This window comes from Panulirus ornatus, chromosome 62, assembly GCF_036320965.1.
Source record: "Panulirus ornatus isolate Po-2019 chromosome 62, ASM3632096v1, whole genome shotgun sequence".
Taxonomy (NCBI): Eukaryota; Metazoa; Arthropoda; class Malacostraca; order Decapoda; family Palinuridae; genus Panulirus; species Panulirus ornatus.
The window spans coordinates 2,677,964-2,697,953 of NC_092285.1; the positions used below are offsets into that span (position 1 = coordinate 2,677,964).

Here is a 19,990-nt window from a genome sequence, read left to right on the forward strand (position 1 = left end):
CACAGACATATACATATATACACATGTACATAATTCAAATTGTCTGTCTTTATTCATTCCCATTGCCACCCCGCCACACATGAAATAACAACCCCCTCACCCCTCATGTGTGCGAGGTAGCGCTAGGAAAAGACAACAAAGACCCCATTCGTTCACACTCAGTCTCTAGCTGTCATGTAATAATGCACCGAAACCACAGCTCCCTTTCCACATCCAGGCCCCACAGAACTTTCCATGGTTGACCCCAGACGCTTCACATGCCCTGGTTCAATCCACTGACAGCACGTCGACCCCGGTATACCACATCGTTCCAATTCACTCTATTCCTTACAAGCCTTTCATCCTCCTGCATGTTCAGGTCCCGATCGCTCAAAATATTTTTCACTCCATCTTTCCACCTCCAATTTGGTCTCCCACTTCTCCTCGTTCACTCCACCTCCGACACATATATCATCTTGGTCAATCTTTCCTCACTCATTCTCTCCATGTGACCAAATCATTTCAAAACACCCTCTTCTGCTCTCTCAACCGCACTCTTTTTATTACCACACATCTCTCTTACCCTATTATCACTTACTCGATCAAACCACCTCACACCACATATTGTCCTCAAACATCTCATTTCCACCCTCCTGCACACAACTCTATCCACAGCCCACGCCTCGCAACCATACAACATTGATGGAACCACTATTCCTTCAAACATAGCCATTTTTGCTTTCCGAGATAATGTTCTCAACTTCCACACATTCTTCAAGGCTCCCAGAGAGCGTTATTGGATTATGTGTCAATTGACAGGCAACAAACGAGAGACTTTTGGATGTTAATGTGCTGAGAGGTGCAAATGGAGGGATGTCTGATCATTATCTTGCGGAGGCGGTGAAGATTTGTAGAGGTTTTCAGAAAAGAAGAGAGAATGTTGGGGTGAAGAGAGTGGTGAGAGTAAGTGAGCTTGGGAAGGAGACTTGTGTGAGGAAGTACCAGGAGAGACTGAGTACAGAATGGAAAAAGGTGAGAACAAAGGAGGTAAGGGGAGTGGGGAAGGAATGGGATGTATTTAGTGAAGCAGTGATGGGTTGCGCAAAAGATGCTTGTGGCATGAGAAGCGTGGGAGTTGGGCAGATTAGAAAGGGTAGTGAGTGGTGGGATGAAGAAGTAAGATTATAAGTGAAAGAGAAGAGAGAGGCATTTGGACGATTTTTGCGGGGAAACAATGCAAATGAGTGGGAGATGTATAAAAGAAAGAGGCAGGAGGTCAAGAGAAAGGTGCAAGGAGTGAAAAGAGGGCAAATGAGAGTTGGGGTGAGAGAGTATCGTATCATTAAATTTTAGGGAGAATAAAAAGATGTTTTGGAAGGAGGTAAATAAAATGCGCAAGACAAGGGAACAAATGGGAATTTCAGTGAAGGGGGCAAATGGGGAGGTGATAACAAGTAGTGATGTGAGGAGGAGGAGTGAGTATTTTGAAGGTTTGTTGAATGTGTTTGATGATAGAGTGGCAGATATAGGGTGTTTTGGTCGAGGTGGCATGCAAAGTGAGAGGGTTAGGGAAAATGAGTTGGTAAACAGAGAAGAGGTAGTGAAAGCTTTGCGCAAGACGAAAGCCGGCAAGGTAGTGGGTTTGGATGGTAATGCAGTGGAATTTATAGACATTCATTTTTTTTTTTTTTGTCGGTCTCCTGCGTTTGCGAGGTAGCGCAAGGAAACAGACGAAAGAAATGGCCCAACCCACCCCCATACACATGTATATACATACACGTCCACACACACAAATATACATACCTACACAGCTTTCCATGGTTTACCCCAGACGCTTCACATGCCCTGATTCAATCCACTGACAGCACGTCAACCCCGGTATACCACATCGATGCAATTCACTCTATTCCTTGCCCTCCTTTCACCCTCCTGCATGTTCAGGCTCCGATCACACAAAATCTTTCTTACTCCATCCTTCCATCTCCAATTTGGTCTCCTGCTTCTCCTTGTTCCCTCCACCTCTGATGCATATATCCTCTTTGTCAATCTTTCCCCCACTCATTCTCTCCATATGTCCAAACCATTTCAACACACCCTATTCTGCTCTCTTGACCATACTCTTTTTACTTCCGAACATCTCTCTTACCCTTACATTACTTACTTGATCATACCACCTCATACCATATGTCCTCAAACATTTCATTTCCAACACATCCACCCTCCTCTGTACAACCCTATCTATTGGAGAGCAAAAATGGATATGTTTGAAGGAACAGTAGTTCCGACAATGTTATACAGTTGCCAGGCATGGGTTATAGACTGGGTTGTACGGAGGAGGGTGGATGTGCTGGACAATATGCGATGTGAGGTGGTTTGATCGAGTAAGTAATGAAAGGGTAAAACTGTAAGTGGATGGAGAGAGGTGGGTGACTATTGGTACTTAGGTACCTGGTCATGAGAAGAAAGATCATGAGGCAAGTGTTTCAGAAGCAGCTGAGTGAGTGTGTCAGCAGCTTTGGTGCACAACACTGGGTAGTAGTGATGGGTGATTTAAATGTGAAGGTGAGTAATGTGGCAGTGGAGGGTATAACTGGAGTAAATGGGGTATTCAGCAACAACATACATGCAGTACCACATTTCACAATTGGAACAGGTGCTCATCTAGGACAGAATGTCTGCATCTCCACAGAAGTCTTCAATAAATGTTTTATCCCAACAGACATGAATCCCACCTACAACCTCCAGTTACCAAGAATAGACAATCAATCCTACTGAACAAAACACAAGCTCAGTTTAAATACCATCCCAACAAATGTTCACCTACCTGAAACCACACTCACCAGTTACACAAAAGTGACCCTCTCCCATCTATGCTTGAGACAACAGTCATCAATATAACACAACAAAAACTGAATCAGCATATCCCAAAACCCATCACGCCCATGATGAAATTACCACAACAAAGACACTGAACAGTTTCTGCTCAACTGCTCTGTACTCTGTACTCTCCCCACATAAATGTATACACATTGTTACATTTTATGACTTAAAGCCTCACCCAGTGGATATGGCCAGCTTTCTTAAGAGCTATAGGAGCCCCATAAAGCTTTAATACAGGCACTCCTATGGTAGGAAGTAAGCTTTTTCCATGCTTGTTTGCAGTTTCCCAAGTTTGAGAGAGTACTAGGAACAGATGAAGAAAAGGCCTCATTCACTCACATCCATTCTTGAGATGTCGTGTGTAATGCACTGAAATCACAGCCCCCTATCCATAACAAAGTACCACAGACCTTTCCATGGTTCACCCCAGCTGTTTCACACGCCCGCGTTCAGTCCACTGACAACATGTTGTCCCCTGTATACCACATCGCTCCAATTCATTCTATCTTGTACATGCCTTCACCTTCCTGCATGTCCAAGAGTAGTAAGCAAATAAGTTGTCCCCTGTATACCACATCGCTCCAATTCATTCTATCTTGTGCATGCCTTCACCTTCCTGCACGTCCAAGAGTAGTAAGCAAATAATACATAATATGATTAGGTTTTAAAAAACGAAATGATTGTGTTGCTTAAAGAAAGTACTCAAGAGGCAAACTTTCACACCTTCAACTATGCAAGAGCCTTTCTCACTCAACTTCTCATAAATACAACAGAGATTACCCAATATCCCATTTCTTTAATATAAAATTCTGATATCTTTCAACTATTAATAGTAATGGAACTGCAAGACTTACTTTTGCCGTTCTGCTTTGTACTGTTGGGTACATTCATCAAACAGTTTTTGATTCATTTCCATAAACAACTTAAGCGCATTGTAAATCAACCCATGTATGGTTCTGAAACAGAAAAGAATAGAAAAATATAACATATATAAGAATACATCAATATCTGACAAGGGGCTCCAATGTGGCCAAAAATAATATGATGCCCTCAAGATTCAAGACAAGTAAATGAAAAAGACACTACAAAATATTAATCCTAAATTCTGTTCTGCATAACTACCTTAATGAACATTTCACTGCCAATGCAGTAGTTGTTAATGGCTTGATTTCTCTCTCTTATCCTATTAACAGGGGTGCCCCAAAGGATTCTGTCCTACTGTCTACTCTCTTATCTACATAAATGATATTACTGGTCAACAAAATTTAAGCTTTTTTTTTTGTCCCACAAACTAAAACAGGTGGACCTTATGGTCCTTTTATGCTGAATTCAAATATATTTTCAAATTTTTTCAATCACACATGGTTTTTAAGCGAGAGCAACTAAATCTTACAATTAGTGTATATTACCCATTCATAAATAAAGCTGGTATCACACTTAAAAGACACCTCTAAAATGTAGAAGTGTTGGAGTTTTGGCCTCAGGAATTTTGGAAATTTTGGAAATTTGGCCACAGGAACATCCCTCCATAGCGTCCAACATAAATCTGCCAACATAGAGGGGCTCACTTTCCTTGGTATCACTTTTCCATGTCCAAAAAGTTCTGGTAAAATCTTTTGCTGTGCTCATCACCGACTGCCCAAGATTCTCCATGAAAAAGTCTAAGTGAGAGTCCGAAGTGAATTCTTAGACTCATATAGCACCCCAGAGATTCATATGAAGTCAATAGATCTTTTAACCACAGAAGTTTTCTGATCTGTGATTCCCCAAAAAGTGTTTGCAAACTCTCTAAAATGACAGCCATGCAGTTTTTTCAACTTTAGCTCTTCATTAAACTTTTCATCTTACAGCAATTTCCTGATCTGTGGTCCTACAAAAAAAACCTCCTTGATTTTTGCATCACTGATTCTGGGGAATTTATTCCTCAAACATGTCAATCCATTGCCAGTTTTTCCATAAATTTGATGAAGTCCTTCATCAACCCAAGCATAATGTGCAATGTAGGCAGATATATTTTCTCAGGATCAGCAAGAAGAGGACTGAAAACATTCTTCATGGAGTCAGTGATGTCTGTTTTTGCCACACTTTTTTCACATCATGATTTCTCCTGTCCCGGCTGTCCCACTCACAGAGGAAACAACAGAAATTCATGTAACCAAGTTGCATTCTGAGAAAAAGTGCCACAATCTTTAGGTCACCACATACATTCCACTTAAAGTCCCCATACCTAATTTTTTTCAAAAGCTCCATGTTATTAAATGATTCCTTCATTTCAGCTGCATGAGCCTAAAGAACTGAGGGGAACTTATTTCCACTGTGAGCTAAAACTATTTTCAAGCTTACTTTTGATGAGTCAATAAATAAGCGCCACTCATCTGTGTTATATTTGCGGCCAAGTGCCTCCATAACAGAACAATCATCATTGCAAAACACCATACCATCTATAAGGGAGAAAAATTCTTTGAAAACCACATGGTGATCACGATAAAAACAGTTCAGCGCCACTCATCTGTGTTATATTTGCGGCCAAGTGCCTCCATAACAGAACAATCATCATTGCAAAACACCATACCATCTATAAGGGAGAAAAATTCTTTGAAAACCACATGGTGATCACGATAAAAACAGTTCTTTCATTCTGGAGAAGATTCCAGCTCTTTAAACTAGAACCCAAAAGTTTGGCTTGCTTCTTAGACAGATTTAAATCATGGACAATATCATTAAGGTCTCCTTGACTCAACAAATGTGGTTCATTTGAAGAACAGCTTGCTTCAAATGTTGGATCCATATTGTCCTCTGCTTGGTCTACTTTCTCATCGCCAGACTCACTGTCGCTCAGCGTCATATTTCTTGGAGGCTCTGGCACAGGTAATTCCTGACTGTGAGGTACTAGCCTCATAGCAGATGGTAAACTACGGTATTTAACAATATGCTTGGATTTTGATGTATACCATATATATTTGTCAGGTAGAAGTAACAATCCAAAGCATGATCTTTGGGTTCTACCCAAACCATAGGAATGGCAAAAGGCATATGGAGTGAACCTTTTACCCTTGCTGTGAGAAGCCTGACACATGTGACACAACAAATCTGGGAATCCAACTTATATCCTGGTCACCCACATAACAATCAAGGTAATGCTCATAGCTTTTTTAATGAGGGGTGTAAAAGAAAGTTTCTGCGATATGAATGTCAATTAACCGCAGATGTAGCAGAAAGAATTTGCACTACCTACACAGTTTCTCAGCATAATAATGGTGGATAAGGTATCAACACAACACTTGAATACACAAAAGCACAATCTGTCAACAGAATGGAAAAGGCACTGTTTACACATTGAGTTCTAGCCTGCAACTGATAGAGAACTGCTACTTAGGAGTGGGCACTGTTTGAGCGTCCCTACATTTCCAGTCGTGTTTTTCTGCAGGCCCCTGATGACTCATTTATCAAGGCTTGAGCTCTCAAAAGGAAGCTACTGCACTTCACAAACAATGAAAACAGCTGTTTGTTAACTTTTTGTTTCAAGTGCTCTGTAGAGCACTGGTACATGTATACTTACATAATGATATGCGAGTATGCTGGAATAAAAATTCTGAAAACATATTTGGATTCAGCATGGAAAAATGAAAAAGCAGATATTTTTTTCCATGGGACAAAATCTTTGTCAACCAGTGTTATCAATATTCTTTACAAAAAGTGTAAAACATAATGATTGATTTGGGAAAACTGTACAATCATCTGCACTTACTTGTTCCAGTGTGACTTGGAATTCTTATACAGAGCTGGGAACATGATGGGAAGTATAGTTTGCGCATTGTCACTAATTAATGATAGGATATATTCATTGTTCCAATAGTAGAGAGCTCTTTCTGCAACCTGAAACAAAATCAATAAATATGCTACATTTACCGTTGGGAGAATTAAAATTAACCAACTGATAAATGAAAGCTCTTATGAAACCAGGGTTTACCTGATACAACACATATACTTGTATCTAGGACATGGCACCATACACGTTTCTCACTATCATGCACTTCACTATCTGGTGTTTCCCTTATCCTATGTTCATGAAAAAATACATCAAACAATGCAGAAAAGAAAAATGTACTTGTAAAACCTCATCAAACCTGTTACAGCTATAAGTGCATAATGCCCAAGTGAGTCTTGCCTTTGTGATGACAAAAAGAACAGTAAAAGCATCAGCATTTAGTTTCAGATCTCTTGTCTGCTACATTAGTGAGAACAATTCCTGAGTATACTGGAGAAGCAAGGCCTCTAACATAACACTTTTGGTGGAAGGAAGATCAGTAATACCAAAGGTGAATTTAAGGAGAACATGAAACAAACGTATCTAGATCAAAGAACAAGATCATGTGACACGCCTGGCCTTACTGTAATGAATCTTCACTGAGAAAATTTATAATTCTAAGCTGCATTTATCATTTGCTTTGAAGAATGTATGTGAGAAATACTTAGAAAAGCAAATGGATTTGTATGTAGTATTTATGGATCTAGAGAAGGCATATGATAGAGTTGATAAAGATGCTCTGTGGAAGGTATTAAGAATATATGGTGTGGGAGGCAAGTTGTTAGAAGCAGTCAACAGTTTTTATTGAGGATGTAAGGCATGTGTACGTGTAGGAAGAGAGGAAAGTGATTGGTTCTCAGTGAATGTAGGTTTGTGGCAGGGGTGTGTGATGTCTCCATGGTTGTTTAATTTGTTTATGGATGGGGTTGTTAGGGAGGTGAATGCAAGAGTTTTGGAAAGAGGGGCAAGTATGAAGTCTGTTGTGGATGAGGGAGCTTGGGAAGTGAGTCAGTTGTTGTTCGCTGATGATACAGCGCTGGTGGCTGATTCATGTGAGAAACTGCAGAAGCTGGTGACTGAGTTTGGTAAAGTGTGTGAAAGAAGAAAGTTAAGAGTAAATGTGAATAAGATCAAGGTTATTAGGTACAGTAGGGTTGAGGGTCAAGTCAATTGGGAGGTAAGTTTGAATGGAGAAAAACTGGAGAAAGTAAAGTGTTTTAGATATCTGGGAGTGGATATGGCAGCAGATGGAACCATGGAAGCGGAAGTGAATCATAGGGTGGGGGAAGGGGCGAAAATCCTGGGAGCCTTGAAGAATGTGTGGAAGTCGAGAACATTATCTCAGAAAGCAAAAATGGGTATGTTTGAAGGAATAGTGGTTCCAACAATGTTGTATGGTTGCGAGATGTGGGCTATGGATAGAGTTGTGCGCAGGAGGGTGGATGTGCTGGAAATGAGATGTTTGAGGACAATGTGTGGTGTGAGGTGGTTTGATCGAGTAAGTAATGTAAGGGTAAGAGAGATGTGTGGAAATAAAAAGAGCGTGGTTGAGAGAGCAGAAGAGGGTGTTTTGAAATGGTTTGGGCACATGGAGAGAATGAGTGAGGAAAGATTGACCAAGAGGATATATGTGTCGGAGGTGGAGGGAACGAGGAGAAGTGGGAGATCAAATTGGAGGTGGAAAGATGGAGTGAAAGAGATTTTGTGTGATCGGGGCCTGAACATGCAGGAGGGTGAAAGGAGGGCAAGGAATAGAGTGAATTGGATCGATGTGGTATACCGGGGTTGACGTGCTGTCAGTGGATTGAATCAGGGCATGTGAAGCGTCTGGGGTAAACCATGGAAAGTTGTGTGGTGCCTGGATGTGGAAAGGGAGCTGTGGTTTCGGGCATCATTGCATGACAGCTAGAGACTGAGTGTGAACGAATGGGGCCTTTGTTGTCTTTTCCTAGCGCTACCTCGCACACATGAGGGGGGAGGGGGATGGTATTCCATGTGTGGCGAGGTGGCGATGGGAATGAATAAAGGCAGACATTGTGAATTGTGTGCATGGGTATATATGTATGTGTCTGTGTGTGTATATATATGTGTACATTGAGATGTATAGGTATGTATATTTGCGTGTGTGGACGTGTATGTATATACATGTGTATGGGGGTGGGTTGGGCCATTTCTTTTGTCTGTTTCCATGCGCTACCTCGCAAACGTGGGAGACAGCGACAAAGCAAAATAAATATATATATATTTATCATTTGAATATTTTAGAATTATGTACTGTATGGCATGTTTCTTGAGATTTTACCCATAATTTTGTGAGAAAAGGTAACATGAGATTCATGATCTAGTGAATCAGCTAAGTTCTGCTTCCCAGAAACACACCTCAAATGTAAAGCAGAGATTAAGTGTATGAAAACTACTTGTATCAAATGCCTGTGTCTCTATGCTGCTGTAAACCTAACCCTCAAATGCATCGTGCCACATATGAATGATGCTCTACCATCATTACAACAACAGGCTTTAGAGGGAGAAAAAATCATATATGAATGAAGTTTACCTAAAGTTTCTTATGAAAGAAATTCAATACATAATGTATTTAAGAGGAATGAACAACAGCAACTATAAACAAAAAAATATGGAATATAGACTGACAAACCACAAACTGAGTATGTAACAGTTTTCGATGCCCAAAAACATATTGTAAAGGAAGCAGCAACAAGAAGTCTTTGGTAAGTTATATCATATCATACTAAATTGCAAACGCGGGAGACAGCGACAAAGTATAATAAAAAAAATAAAAAAAAAATACTAAATTGCCATTTCCAGTGCCAGTGAGGAAGTGCCGGGAAACACATATATATACATAAACACCCATTATTTATTCATCTATTTTGCTTTGTCGCTGTCTCCCACATTAGTGAGGTAGCGCAAGGAAACAGACGAAAGAATGGCCCAACCCACCCACATACACATGTATATACATACACGCCCACACATGCAAATATACATACCTATACATCTCAACGTATACATATATATACACACACAGACATATTCATATATACACATGTATATAATTCATACTGTTTGCCTTTATTCATTACCATCGCCACCTCGCAACACATGAAATAACAACCCCCTCCCCTCTCATGTGTGCGAGGCAGCGCTAGGAAAAGACAACAAAGGCCATGTTCGTTCACACTCAGTCTCTAGCTGTCATGTTTAATGCATCGAAACCACAGCTCCCTTTCCACATCCAGGCCCCACAAAACTTTCTGTGCTTTACCCCAGACGCTTCACATGCCCTGGTTCAATCCATTGACAGCACGTAGACCCCGGTATACCACATCATTCCAATTCACTCTATTCCTTGCATGCCTTTCACCCTCCTGCATGTTCAGGCCCCAATCACTCAAAATCTTTTTCACTCCATCTTTCCACTTCCAATTTGGTCTCCTACTTCTCTTCGTTCCCTCCAGCTCTGACACATATATCCTCTTTGTCAATCTTGCCTCACTCATTCTCTCCATGTGACCAAACCATTTCAAAACACCCTCTTCTGCTTTCTCAACCACACTCTTTTTATTACCACGCATCTCTCTTACCCTTTCATTGCTTACTCGGTCAAACCACCTCACACCACATACTGTCCTCAAACATCTAATTTCCAGCACATCCACCCTCATTTGCACAACTCTATCTATAGCCCATGCCTCGCAACCATATAACAGTGTTGAAACCACTATTCCTTCAAACATACCCATTTTTGCTTTCCGAGATAATGTTCTCGCCTTCTACACATTTTTCAACGTTCCCAGAACTTTTGCCCCCTTCCCCACCCTATGACTCACTTCAGCTTCCATGGTTCCATCTGCTGCCAAATTCACTCCCAGCTATCTAAAACACTTCACTTCCTCTAGTTTTTCTCCATTTAAACTTACCTCCCAACTGACTTGACCCTCAACCCTACTGTACCTAATAACCTTGCTCTTATTCACATTTACTCTCAGCTTTCTTCTTTCACACACTTTACCAAAATCAGTCACCAGCTTCTGCACTTTCTCACCCAAATCAGCCACCAGCGCTGTATCATCAGTGAACAACAACTGACTCACTTCCCAAGCTCTCTCATCCACAACAGACTGCATACTTGCCCCTCTCTCCAAAACTTTTGCATTCACCTCCCTAACAACCCCATCCATAAGCAAATTAAACAACAATGGAGACATCACGCAACCCAGCCGCAAACAGACATTCACTGAGACCCAATCACTTTCCTCTCTTCCTACTTGTACACATGCCTTACATCCTCAATAAAAACTTTTCACTGCTTCTAACAACTTGCTTCCTACACCGTATATTCTTAATACCTTCTACAGAGTATCTCAATCACCTCTATCATATGCCTTCTCCAGATCCATAAATGCTACATACAAAACTATTTGCTTTTCTAAGTATTTCTCACATACATTCTTCAGAGCAAACACCTGATCCACACATCCTCTACCACTTCTGAAGAAAGACTGCTCTTCCCCAATCTGATGCTCTGTACATGTGTGGTAATAAAAAGTGTGTGGTTGAGAGAGCAGAAGAGGGTGTGTTGAAATGGTTTGGTCACATGGAGAGAATGAGTGAGGAAAGACTGACAAAGAGGATATATGTGTCAGAGGTGGAAGGAAAGAGGAGAGGTGAGAGACCAAACTGGGAGGTGGAAAGATGGAGTGAAAAAGATTCTGAGCGACTGGGGCCTGAACATGCAGAAGGGTGAAAGGAACAGAGTGAATTGGAACAATATGGTATACCAGGGTCGACGTGCTGTCAATGGATTGAACCAGGGCATGTGAAGCATCTGCGGTAAACCATGGAAAGTTTTGTGGGGCCAGGATGTGGAAAGGGAGCTGTGGTTTTGGTGCACTATACAATGTGCCTTTGTACAATGACACTATGCACGCATTTTGCCAATCCTTTGGCACTTAACCATGATTCATACATACATTACATATACTTACCAATGATTAAACAACACAGTCACCACCTCTCTTAATAAATTCAATTGTAATACCATCCAAATCTGCTAGCTTGCCAGACACCATCTTCCGCAAAGCTTTCACCACCTTTTCTCTTTTAACCAAACCATTCTCCCTGACTCTCTCGCTTCACACACCACCCCAACCAAAACACCTTACATCTGCCACTCTATCATCTAACATATCAACAAGCCTTCAAAATACTCACTCCATCTCCTCATTTCATCACTACCTGTTATTACTTCCCCCTTTACAACCTTCACCGATATTTCCATTCGTCCTCTAGTCTTACGCACATTATTTACCTCCTTCCAAAACATCTTTTTATTATCATTATTTTTATCTATATTTACTTTTAATTTCAATATACTTCGTCGCTCTCTCCCGCGTTAGCGAGGTAGCGCAAGGAAACAGACGAAAGAATGGCCCAATCCACCCACATACACATGTATATACATACACGTCTACACACACACATATACATTATCATTATAATCATTATCATTAATAACTGGTGTTTCCCACGTCAGCGAAGTAGCGCAAGAAAACATAAAGAATGTCCTGACCACCCACATACACATATATACACATAAATGCCCATACATGCACATATACATTTCAACATATACATACATATACATAACACTCAATCTCCTTTCCACATCCAGGGTGTTTTGGTCGAGGTGGTGTGCAAAGTGAGAGGGTTAGGGAAAATGATTTTGTAAACAGAGAAGAGGTAGTAAAAGCTTTGCGGAAGAAGAAAGCTGGCAAGGCAGCAGGTTTGGATGGTATTGCAGTGGAATTTATTAAAAAAAAAAAGGGTGACTGTATTATTGACTGCTTGATAAGGTTATTCAATGTATGTATGACTCATGGTGAGGTGCCTGAAGATAGGCGGAATGCGTGCATAGTGCCTTTGTACAAAGGCAAAGGGGATAAGAGTGAGTGCTCAAATTAAAGAGGTATAAGTTTGTTGAGTATTCCTGGTAAATTATATGGGAGGATACTGATTGAGAGGGTGAAGGCATGTACAGAGCATCAGATTGGGGAAGAGCAGTGTGGTTTCAGAAGTGGTAGAGGATGTGTGGATCAGGTGTTTGCTTTGAAGAATGTATGTGAGAAATACTTAGAAAAGCAAATGGATTTGTATGTAGCATTTATGGATCTGGAGAAGGCATATGATAGAGTTGATAGAGATGCTCTGTGGAAGGTATTAAGAATATATGGTGTGGGAGGCAAGTTGTTAGAAGCAGTGAAAAGTTTTTATCGAGGATGTAAGGCATGTGTACGTGTAGGAAGAGAGGAAAGTGATTGGTTCTCAGTGAATGTAGGTTTGCGGCAGGGGTGTGTGATGTCGCCATGGTTGTTTAATTTGTTTATGGATGGGGTTGTTAGGGAGGTGAATGCAAGAGTTTTGGAAAGAGGGGCAAGTATGAAGTCTGTTGTGGGTGAGAGAGGTTGGGAAGTGAGTCAGTTGTTGTTCGCTGATGATACAGCGCTGGTGGCTGATTCATGTGAGAAACTGCAGAAGCTGGTGACTGAGTTTGGTAAAGTGTGTGAAAGGAGAAAGTTAAGAGTAAATGTGAATAAGAGCAAGGTAATTAGGTACAGTAGGGTTGAGGGTCAAGTCAATTGAGAGGTAAGTTTGAATGGAGAAAAACTGGAGGAAGTAAAGTGTTTTAGATATCTGGGAGTGGATCTGGCAGCGGATGGAACCATGGAAGCGGAAATGGATCATAGGGTGGGGGATGGGGCGAAAATCCTGGGAGCCTTGAAGAATGTGTGGAAGTCGAGAACATTATCTCGGAAAGCAAAAATGGGTATGTTTGAAGGAATAGTGGTTCCAACAATGTTGTATGGTTGCGAGATGTGGGCTATGGATAGAGTTGTGCGCAGGAGGATGGATGTGCTGGAAATGAGATGTTTGAGGACAATGTGTGGTGTGAGGTGGTTTGATCGAGTAAGTAACGTAAGGGTAAGAGAGATGTGTGGAAATAAAAAGAGCGTGGTTGAGAGAGCAGAAGAGGGTGTTTTGAAATGGTTTGGGCACATGGAGAGAATGTGAGGAAAGATTGACCAAGAGAATATATGTGTGGGAGGTGGAGGGAACGAGAAGTGGGAGACCAAATTGGAGGTGGAAAGATGGAGTGAAAAAGATTTTGTGTGATCGAGGCCTGAACATGCAGGAGGGTGAAAGGAGGGCAAGGAATAGAGTGAATTGGATCGATGTGGTATACCAGGGTTGACGTGCTGTCAGTGGATTGAATCAGGGCATGTGAAGCGTCTGGGGTAAACCATGGAAAGCTGTGTAGGTATGTATATTTGCGTGTGTGGACGTATGTATATACATGTGTATGGGGGTGGGTTGGGCCATTTCTTTCGTCTGTTTCCTTGCGCTACCTCGCAAACGTGGGAGACAGCGGAAAAAAAAACAAAAAACATACACAGACATTTGGTAAACAGAGAAGAGGTAGTAAAAGCTTTGCGGAAGATGAAAGCCGGCAAGGCAGCAGGTTTGGATGGTATTGCAGTGGAATTTATTAAAAAAGGGGGTGACTGTATTGTTGACTGGTTGGTAAGGTTATTTAATGTATGTATGACTCATGGTGAGGTGCCTGAGGATTGGCGGAATGCGTGCATAGTGCCATTGTACAAAGGCAAAGGGGATAAGAGTGAGTGCTCAAATTACAGAGGTATAAGTTTGTTGAGTATTCCTGGTAAATTATATGGGAGGATATTGATTGAGAGGGTGAAGGCATGTACAGAGCATCAGATTGGGGAAGAGCAGTGTGGTTTCAGAAGTGGTAGAGGATGTGTGGATCAGGTGTTTGCTTTGAAGAATGTATGTGAGAAATACTTAGAAAAGCAAATGGATTTGTATGTAGCATTTATGGATCTGGAGAAGGCATATGATAGAGTTGATAGAGATGCTCTGTGGAAGGTATTAAGAATATATGGTGTGGGAGGCAAGTTGTTAGAAGCAGTGAAAAGTTTTTATCGAGGATGTAAGGCATGTGTACGTGTAGGAAGAGAGGAAAGTGATTGGTTCTCAGTGAATGTAGGTTTGCGGCAGGGGTGTGTGATGTCTCCATGGTTGTTTAATTTGTTTATGGATGGGGTTGTTAGGGAGGTGAATGCAAGAGTTTTGGAAAGAGGGGCAAGTATGAAGTCTGTTGGGGATGAGAGAGCTTGGGAAGTGAGTCAGTTGTTGTTCGCTGATGATACAGCGCTGGTGGCTGATTCATGTGAGAAACTGCAGAAGCTGGTGACTGAGTTTGGTAAAGTGTGTGAAAGAAGAAAGTTAAGAGTAAATGTGAATAAGAGCAAGGTTATTAGGTACAGTAGGGTTGAGGGTCAAGTCAATTGGGAGGTGAGTTTGAATGGAGAAAAACTGGAGAAGTGAAGTGTTTTAGATATCTGGGAGTGGATCTGGCAGCGGATGGAACCATGGAAGCGGAAGTGGATCATAGGGTGGGGGAGGGGGCGAAAATCCTGGGAGCCTTGAAGAATGTGTGGAAGTCGAGAACATTATCTCGGAAAGCAAAAATGGGTATGTTTGAAGGAATAGTGGTTCCAACAATGTTGTATGGTTGCGAGGCGTGGGCTATGGATAGAGTTGTGCGCAGGAGGATGGATGTGCTGGAAATGAGATGTTTGAGGACAATGTGTGGTGTGAGGTGGTTTGATCGAGTAAGTAACGTAAGGGTAAGAGAGATGTGTGGAAATAAAAAGAGCGTGGTTGAGAGAGCAGAAGAGGGTGTTTTGAAATGGTTTGGGCACATGGAGAGAATGTGAGGAAAGATTGACCAAGAGAATATATGTGTGGGAGGTGGAGGGAACGAGAAGTGGGAGACCAAATTGGAGGTGGAAAGATGGAGTGAAAAAGATTTTGTGTGATCGAGGCCTGAACATGCAGGAGGGTGAAAGGAGGGCAAGGAATAGAGTGAATTGGATCGATGTGGTATACCAGGGTTGACGTGCTGTCAGTGGATTGAATCAGGGCATGTGAAGCGTCTGGGGTAAACCATGGAAAGCTGTGTAGGTATGTATATTTGCGTGTGTGGACGTATGTATATACATGTGTATGGGGGTGGGTTGGGCCATTTCTTTCGTCTGTTTCCTTGCGCTACCTCGCAAACGTGGGAGACAGCGGAAAAAAAACAAAAAACATACACAGACATTTGGTAAACAGAGAAGAGGTAGTAAAAGCTTTGCGGAAGATGAAAGCCGGCAAGGCAGCAGGTTTGGATGGTATTGCAGTGGAATTTATTAAAAAAGGGGGTGACTGTATTGTTGACTGGTTGGTAAGGTTATTTAATGTATGTATGACTCATGGTGAGGTGCCTGAGGATTGGCGGAATGCGTGCATAGTGCCATTGTACAAAGGCAAAGGGGATAAGAGTGAGTGCTCAAATTACAGAGGTATAAGTTTGTTGAGTATTCCTGGTAAATTATATGGGAGGATATTGATTGAGAGGGTGAAGGCATGTACAGAGCATCAGATTGGGGAAGAGCAGTGTGGTTTCAGAAGTGGTAGAGGATGTGTGGATCAGGTGTTTGCTTTGAAGAATGTATGTGAGAAATACTTAGAAAAGCAAATGGATTTGTATGTAGCATTTATGGATCTGGAGAAGGCATATGATAGAGTTGATAGAGATGCTCTGTGGAAGGTATTAAGAATATATGGTGTGGGAGGCAAGTTGTTAGAAGCAGTGAAAAGTTTTTATCGAGGATGTAAGGCATGTGTACGTGTAGGAAGAGAGGAAAGTGATTGGTTCTCAGTGAATGTAGGTTTGCGGCAGGGGTGTGTGATGTCTCCATGGTTGTTTAATTTGTTTATGGATGGGGTTGTTAGGGAGGTGAATGCAAGAGTTTTGGAAAGAGGGGCAAGTATGAAGTCTGTTGGGGATGAGAGAGCTTGGGAAGTGAGTCAGTTGTTGTTCGCTGATGATACAGCGCTGGTGGCTGATTCATGTGAGAAACTGCAGAAGCTGGTGACTGAGTTTGGTAAAGTGTGTGAAAGAAGAAAGTTAAGAGTAAATGTGAATAAGAGCAAGGTTATTAGGTACAGTAGGGTTGAGGGTCAAGTCAATTGGGAGGTGAGTTTGAATGGAGAAAAACTGGAGAAAGTGAAGTGTTTTAGATATCTGGGAGTGGATCTGGCAGCGGATGGAACCATGGAAGCGGAAGTGGATCATAGGGTGGGGGAGGGGGCGAAAATTCTGGGAGCCTTGAAGAATGTGTGGATGTCGAGAACATTATCTCGGAAAGCAAAAATGGGTATGTTTGAAGGAATAGTGGTTCCAACAATGTTGTATGGTTGCGTGGCGTGGGCTATGGATAGAGTTGTGCGCAGGAGGATGGATGTGCTGGAAATGAGATGTTTGAGGACAATGTGTGGTGTGAGGTGGTTTGATCGAGTAAGTAACGTAAGGGTAAGAGAGATGTGTGGAAATAAAAAGAGCGTGGTTGAGAGAGCAGAAGAGGGTGTTTTGAAATGGTTCGGGCACATGGAGAGAATGAGTGAGGAAAGATTGACCAAGAGAATATATGTGTCGGAGGTGGAGGGAACGAGGAGAAGAGGGAGACCAAATTGGAGGTGGAAAGATGGAGTGAAAAAGATTTTGTGTGATCGGGGCCTGAGCATGCAGGAGGGTGAAAGGAGGGCAAGGAATAGAGTGAATTGGAGCGACGTGGTATACCGGGGTTGACGTACTGTCAGTGGATTGAATCAAGGCATGTGAAGCGTCTGGGGTAAACCATGGAAAGCTGTGTAGGTATGTATATTTGCATGTGTGGACGTATGTATATACATGTGTATGGGGGTGGGTTGGGCCATATCTTTCGTCTGTTTCCTTGTGCTACCTCGCAAACGTGGGAGACAGCGAAAAAAAAAAAAAAAAAAAACCAGACATATATACACATGTACATATTCATACATGCTGCCTTCATCCATTCCTGTCGCCACCCCACCACATATGAAATAGCATTTCCCCAACCCACTTCCAGCGAAGTAGCACCAGGAAAAGATGAAAAGGCGATATTCATAACACTCAATCTCCTTTCCACATCCAGGCCCCACAGACCTTTCCATGGCTTACCCCAGATGCTTCCATGGTTCCATCCGCTGCTAAGTCCACTCCCAGATATCTAAAACACTTCACTTGCACCAGTTTTTCTCCATTCAAACTTACCATCCAATTAACTTGTCCCTCAACCCTACTGAACCTAATAACCTTGCTCTTATTCACATATACTCTCAGCTTTCTTCCTTCACACACTTTACCAACATCAGTCATCAATTTCTGCAGTTCCTCACATGAATCAGCCACCAGTGCTGTATCATCAGCGGACAACAACTGACTCACTTCCCAAGCTCTCTCATCCACAAGACTGCATACTTGCCCCTCTCTCCAAAACTCTTGCATTCACCTCCCTAACCACCCCAACCATAAAAAAATAATACAACCATGGAGACATCACACACCCCTGCAGCAAACCGACATTCACTGGGAACCAATCACTTTCCTCTATTCCTACTTGTACACATGCTTTACATCCTTGGTAAAAACTTTTCACTGCTTCTAGCAACTTATCTACCACACCATATACTCTTAAAACCTTCCAAAAAGCAACTATATCAACCCTGTCATATGCCTTCTCCAGATTCATAAATGCTACATACAAATCCATCTGTTTTTCTAAGTATTTCTCACATACATTCTTCAAAGCAAACACCTGATCCACACATCCTCTACCACTTTTGAAACCACAGTGCTCTTCCCCAGTCTGATGCTCTGTACATGCCTTCAACAAACTTATATATTTTATTTATTTATTTATTTTGCTTTGTCGCTGTCTCCCGAGTTTGCGAGGTAGCGCAAGGAAACAGATGAAAGAAATGGCCCAACCCACCCCCATACACATGTATATACATACACATCCACACACGCAAATATACATACCTATACATCTCAATGTACACATATATATACACAAACAGACACATACATATATACCCATGCACACAATTCATAGTCTGCCTTTATTCATTCCCATCGCCACCTCACCACACATGGAATACCATCCCCCTCCCCCCTCATGTGTGCGAGGTAGCGCTAGGAAAAGACAACAAAGGCCCCATTCGTTCACACTCAGTCTCTAGCTGTCATGCAATAATGCCCGAAACCACAGCTCCCTTTCCACACCCAGGCACCACATAGCTTTCCATGGTTTACCCCAGACGCTTCACATGCCCTGATTCAATCCACTGACAGCACGTCAACCCCGGTATACCACATCGATCCAATTCACTCTATTCCTTGCCCGCCTTTCACCCTCCTGCATGTTCAGGCACCAATCACTCAAAATCTTTTTCACTCCATCTTTCCACCTCCAATTTGGTCTCCCACTTCTCCTCGTTCCCTCCACCTCCCACACATATATCCTCTTGGTCAATCTTTCCTCACTCATTCTCTCCATGTGCCCAAACCATTTCAAAACACCCTCTTCTGCTCTCTCAACCACGCTCTTTTTATTTCCACACATCTCTCTTACCCTTACATTACTTACTCGATCAAACCACCTCACACCACATATTGTCCTCAAACATCTCATTTCCAGCACATCCATCCTCCTGTGCACAACTCTATCCATAGCCCACGACTCGCAACCATACAACATTGTTGGAACCACTATTCCTTCAAACATATCCATTTTTGCTTTCCGAGATAATGTTCTCGACTTCCAAACATTCTTCAAGGCTCCCAGGATTTTCGTCCCCTCCCTCACCCTATGATTCACTTCCGCTTCCATGGTTCCATCCGCTGCCAGATCCACTTCCAGATATCTAAAACACTTTACTTCCTCCAGTTTTTCTCCATTCAAACTTACCTCCCAATTGACTTGACCCTCAACCCTACTGTACCTAATAACCTTGCTCTTATTCACATTTACTCTTAACTTTCTTCTTTCACACACTTTACCAAACTCAGTCACCAGCTTCTGCAGTTTCTCACATGAATCAGCCACCAGCGCTGTATCATCAGCGAACAACAACTGACTCACTTCCCAAGCTCTCTCATCCACAACAGACTTCATACTTGCCCCTCTTTCCAAAACTCTTGCATTCACCTCCCTAACATCCCCATCCATAAACAAATTAAACAACCATGGAGACATCACACACCCCTGCCGCAAACCTACATTCACTGAGAACCAATCACTTTCCTCTCTTCCTACACGTACACATGCCTTACATCCTCAATAAAATCTTTTCACTGTTTCTAACAACCTGCCT

At 42.1% G+C, this 19,990-nt stretch overlaps 1 protein-coding gene across 7 annotated transcripts in view; it reads right to left on the bottom strand.

The window, feature by feature from the left end:
• Positions 1-19,990, bottom strand: part of LOC139745683 (serine/threonine-protein phosphatase 2A 56 kDa regulatory subunit delta isoform-like) — a 187,419-nt gene that overhangs the window by 23,876 nt on the left and 143,553 nt on the right. For all 7 annotated transcript variants that reach the window (XM_071656100.1, XM_071656098.1, XM_071656097.1 and 4 more), the window contains exons 10-11: positions 6,608-6,735; positions 3,714-3,815 (exon numbers count right to left, since the gene is read on the bottom strand). In XM_071656100.1, the coding sequence (XP_071512201.1) occupies positions 3,714-3,815; positions 6,608-6,735 (230 nt within the window). The remainder of the gene's footprint in view (positions 1-3,713; positions 3,816-6,607; positions 6,736-19,990) is intronic.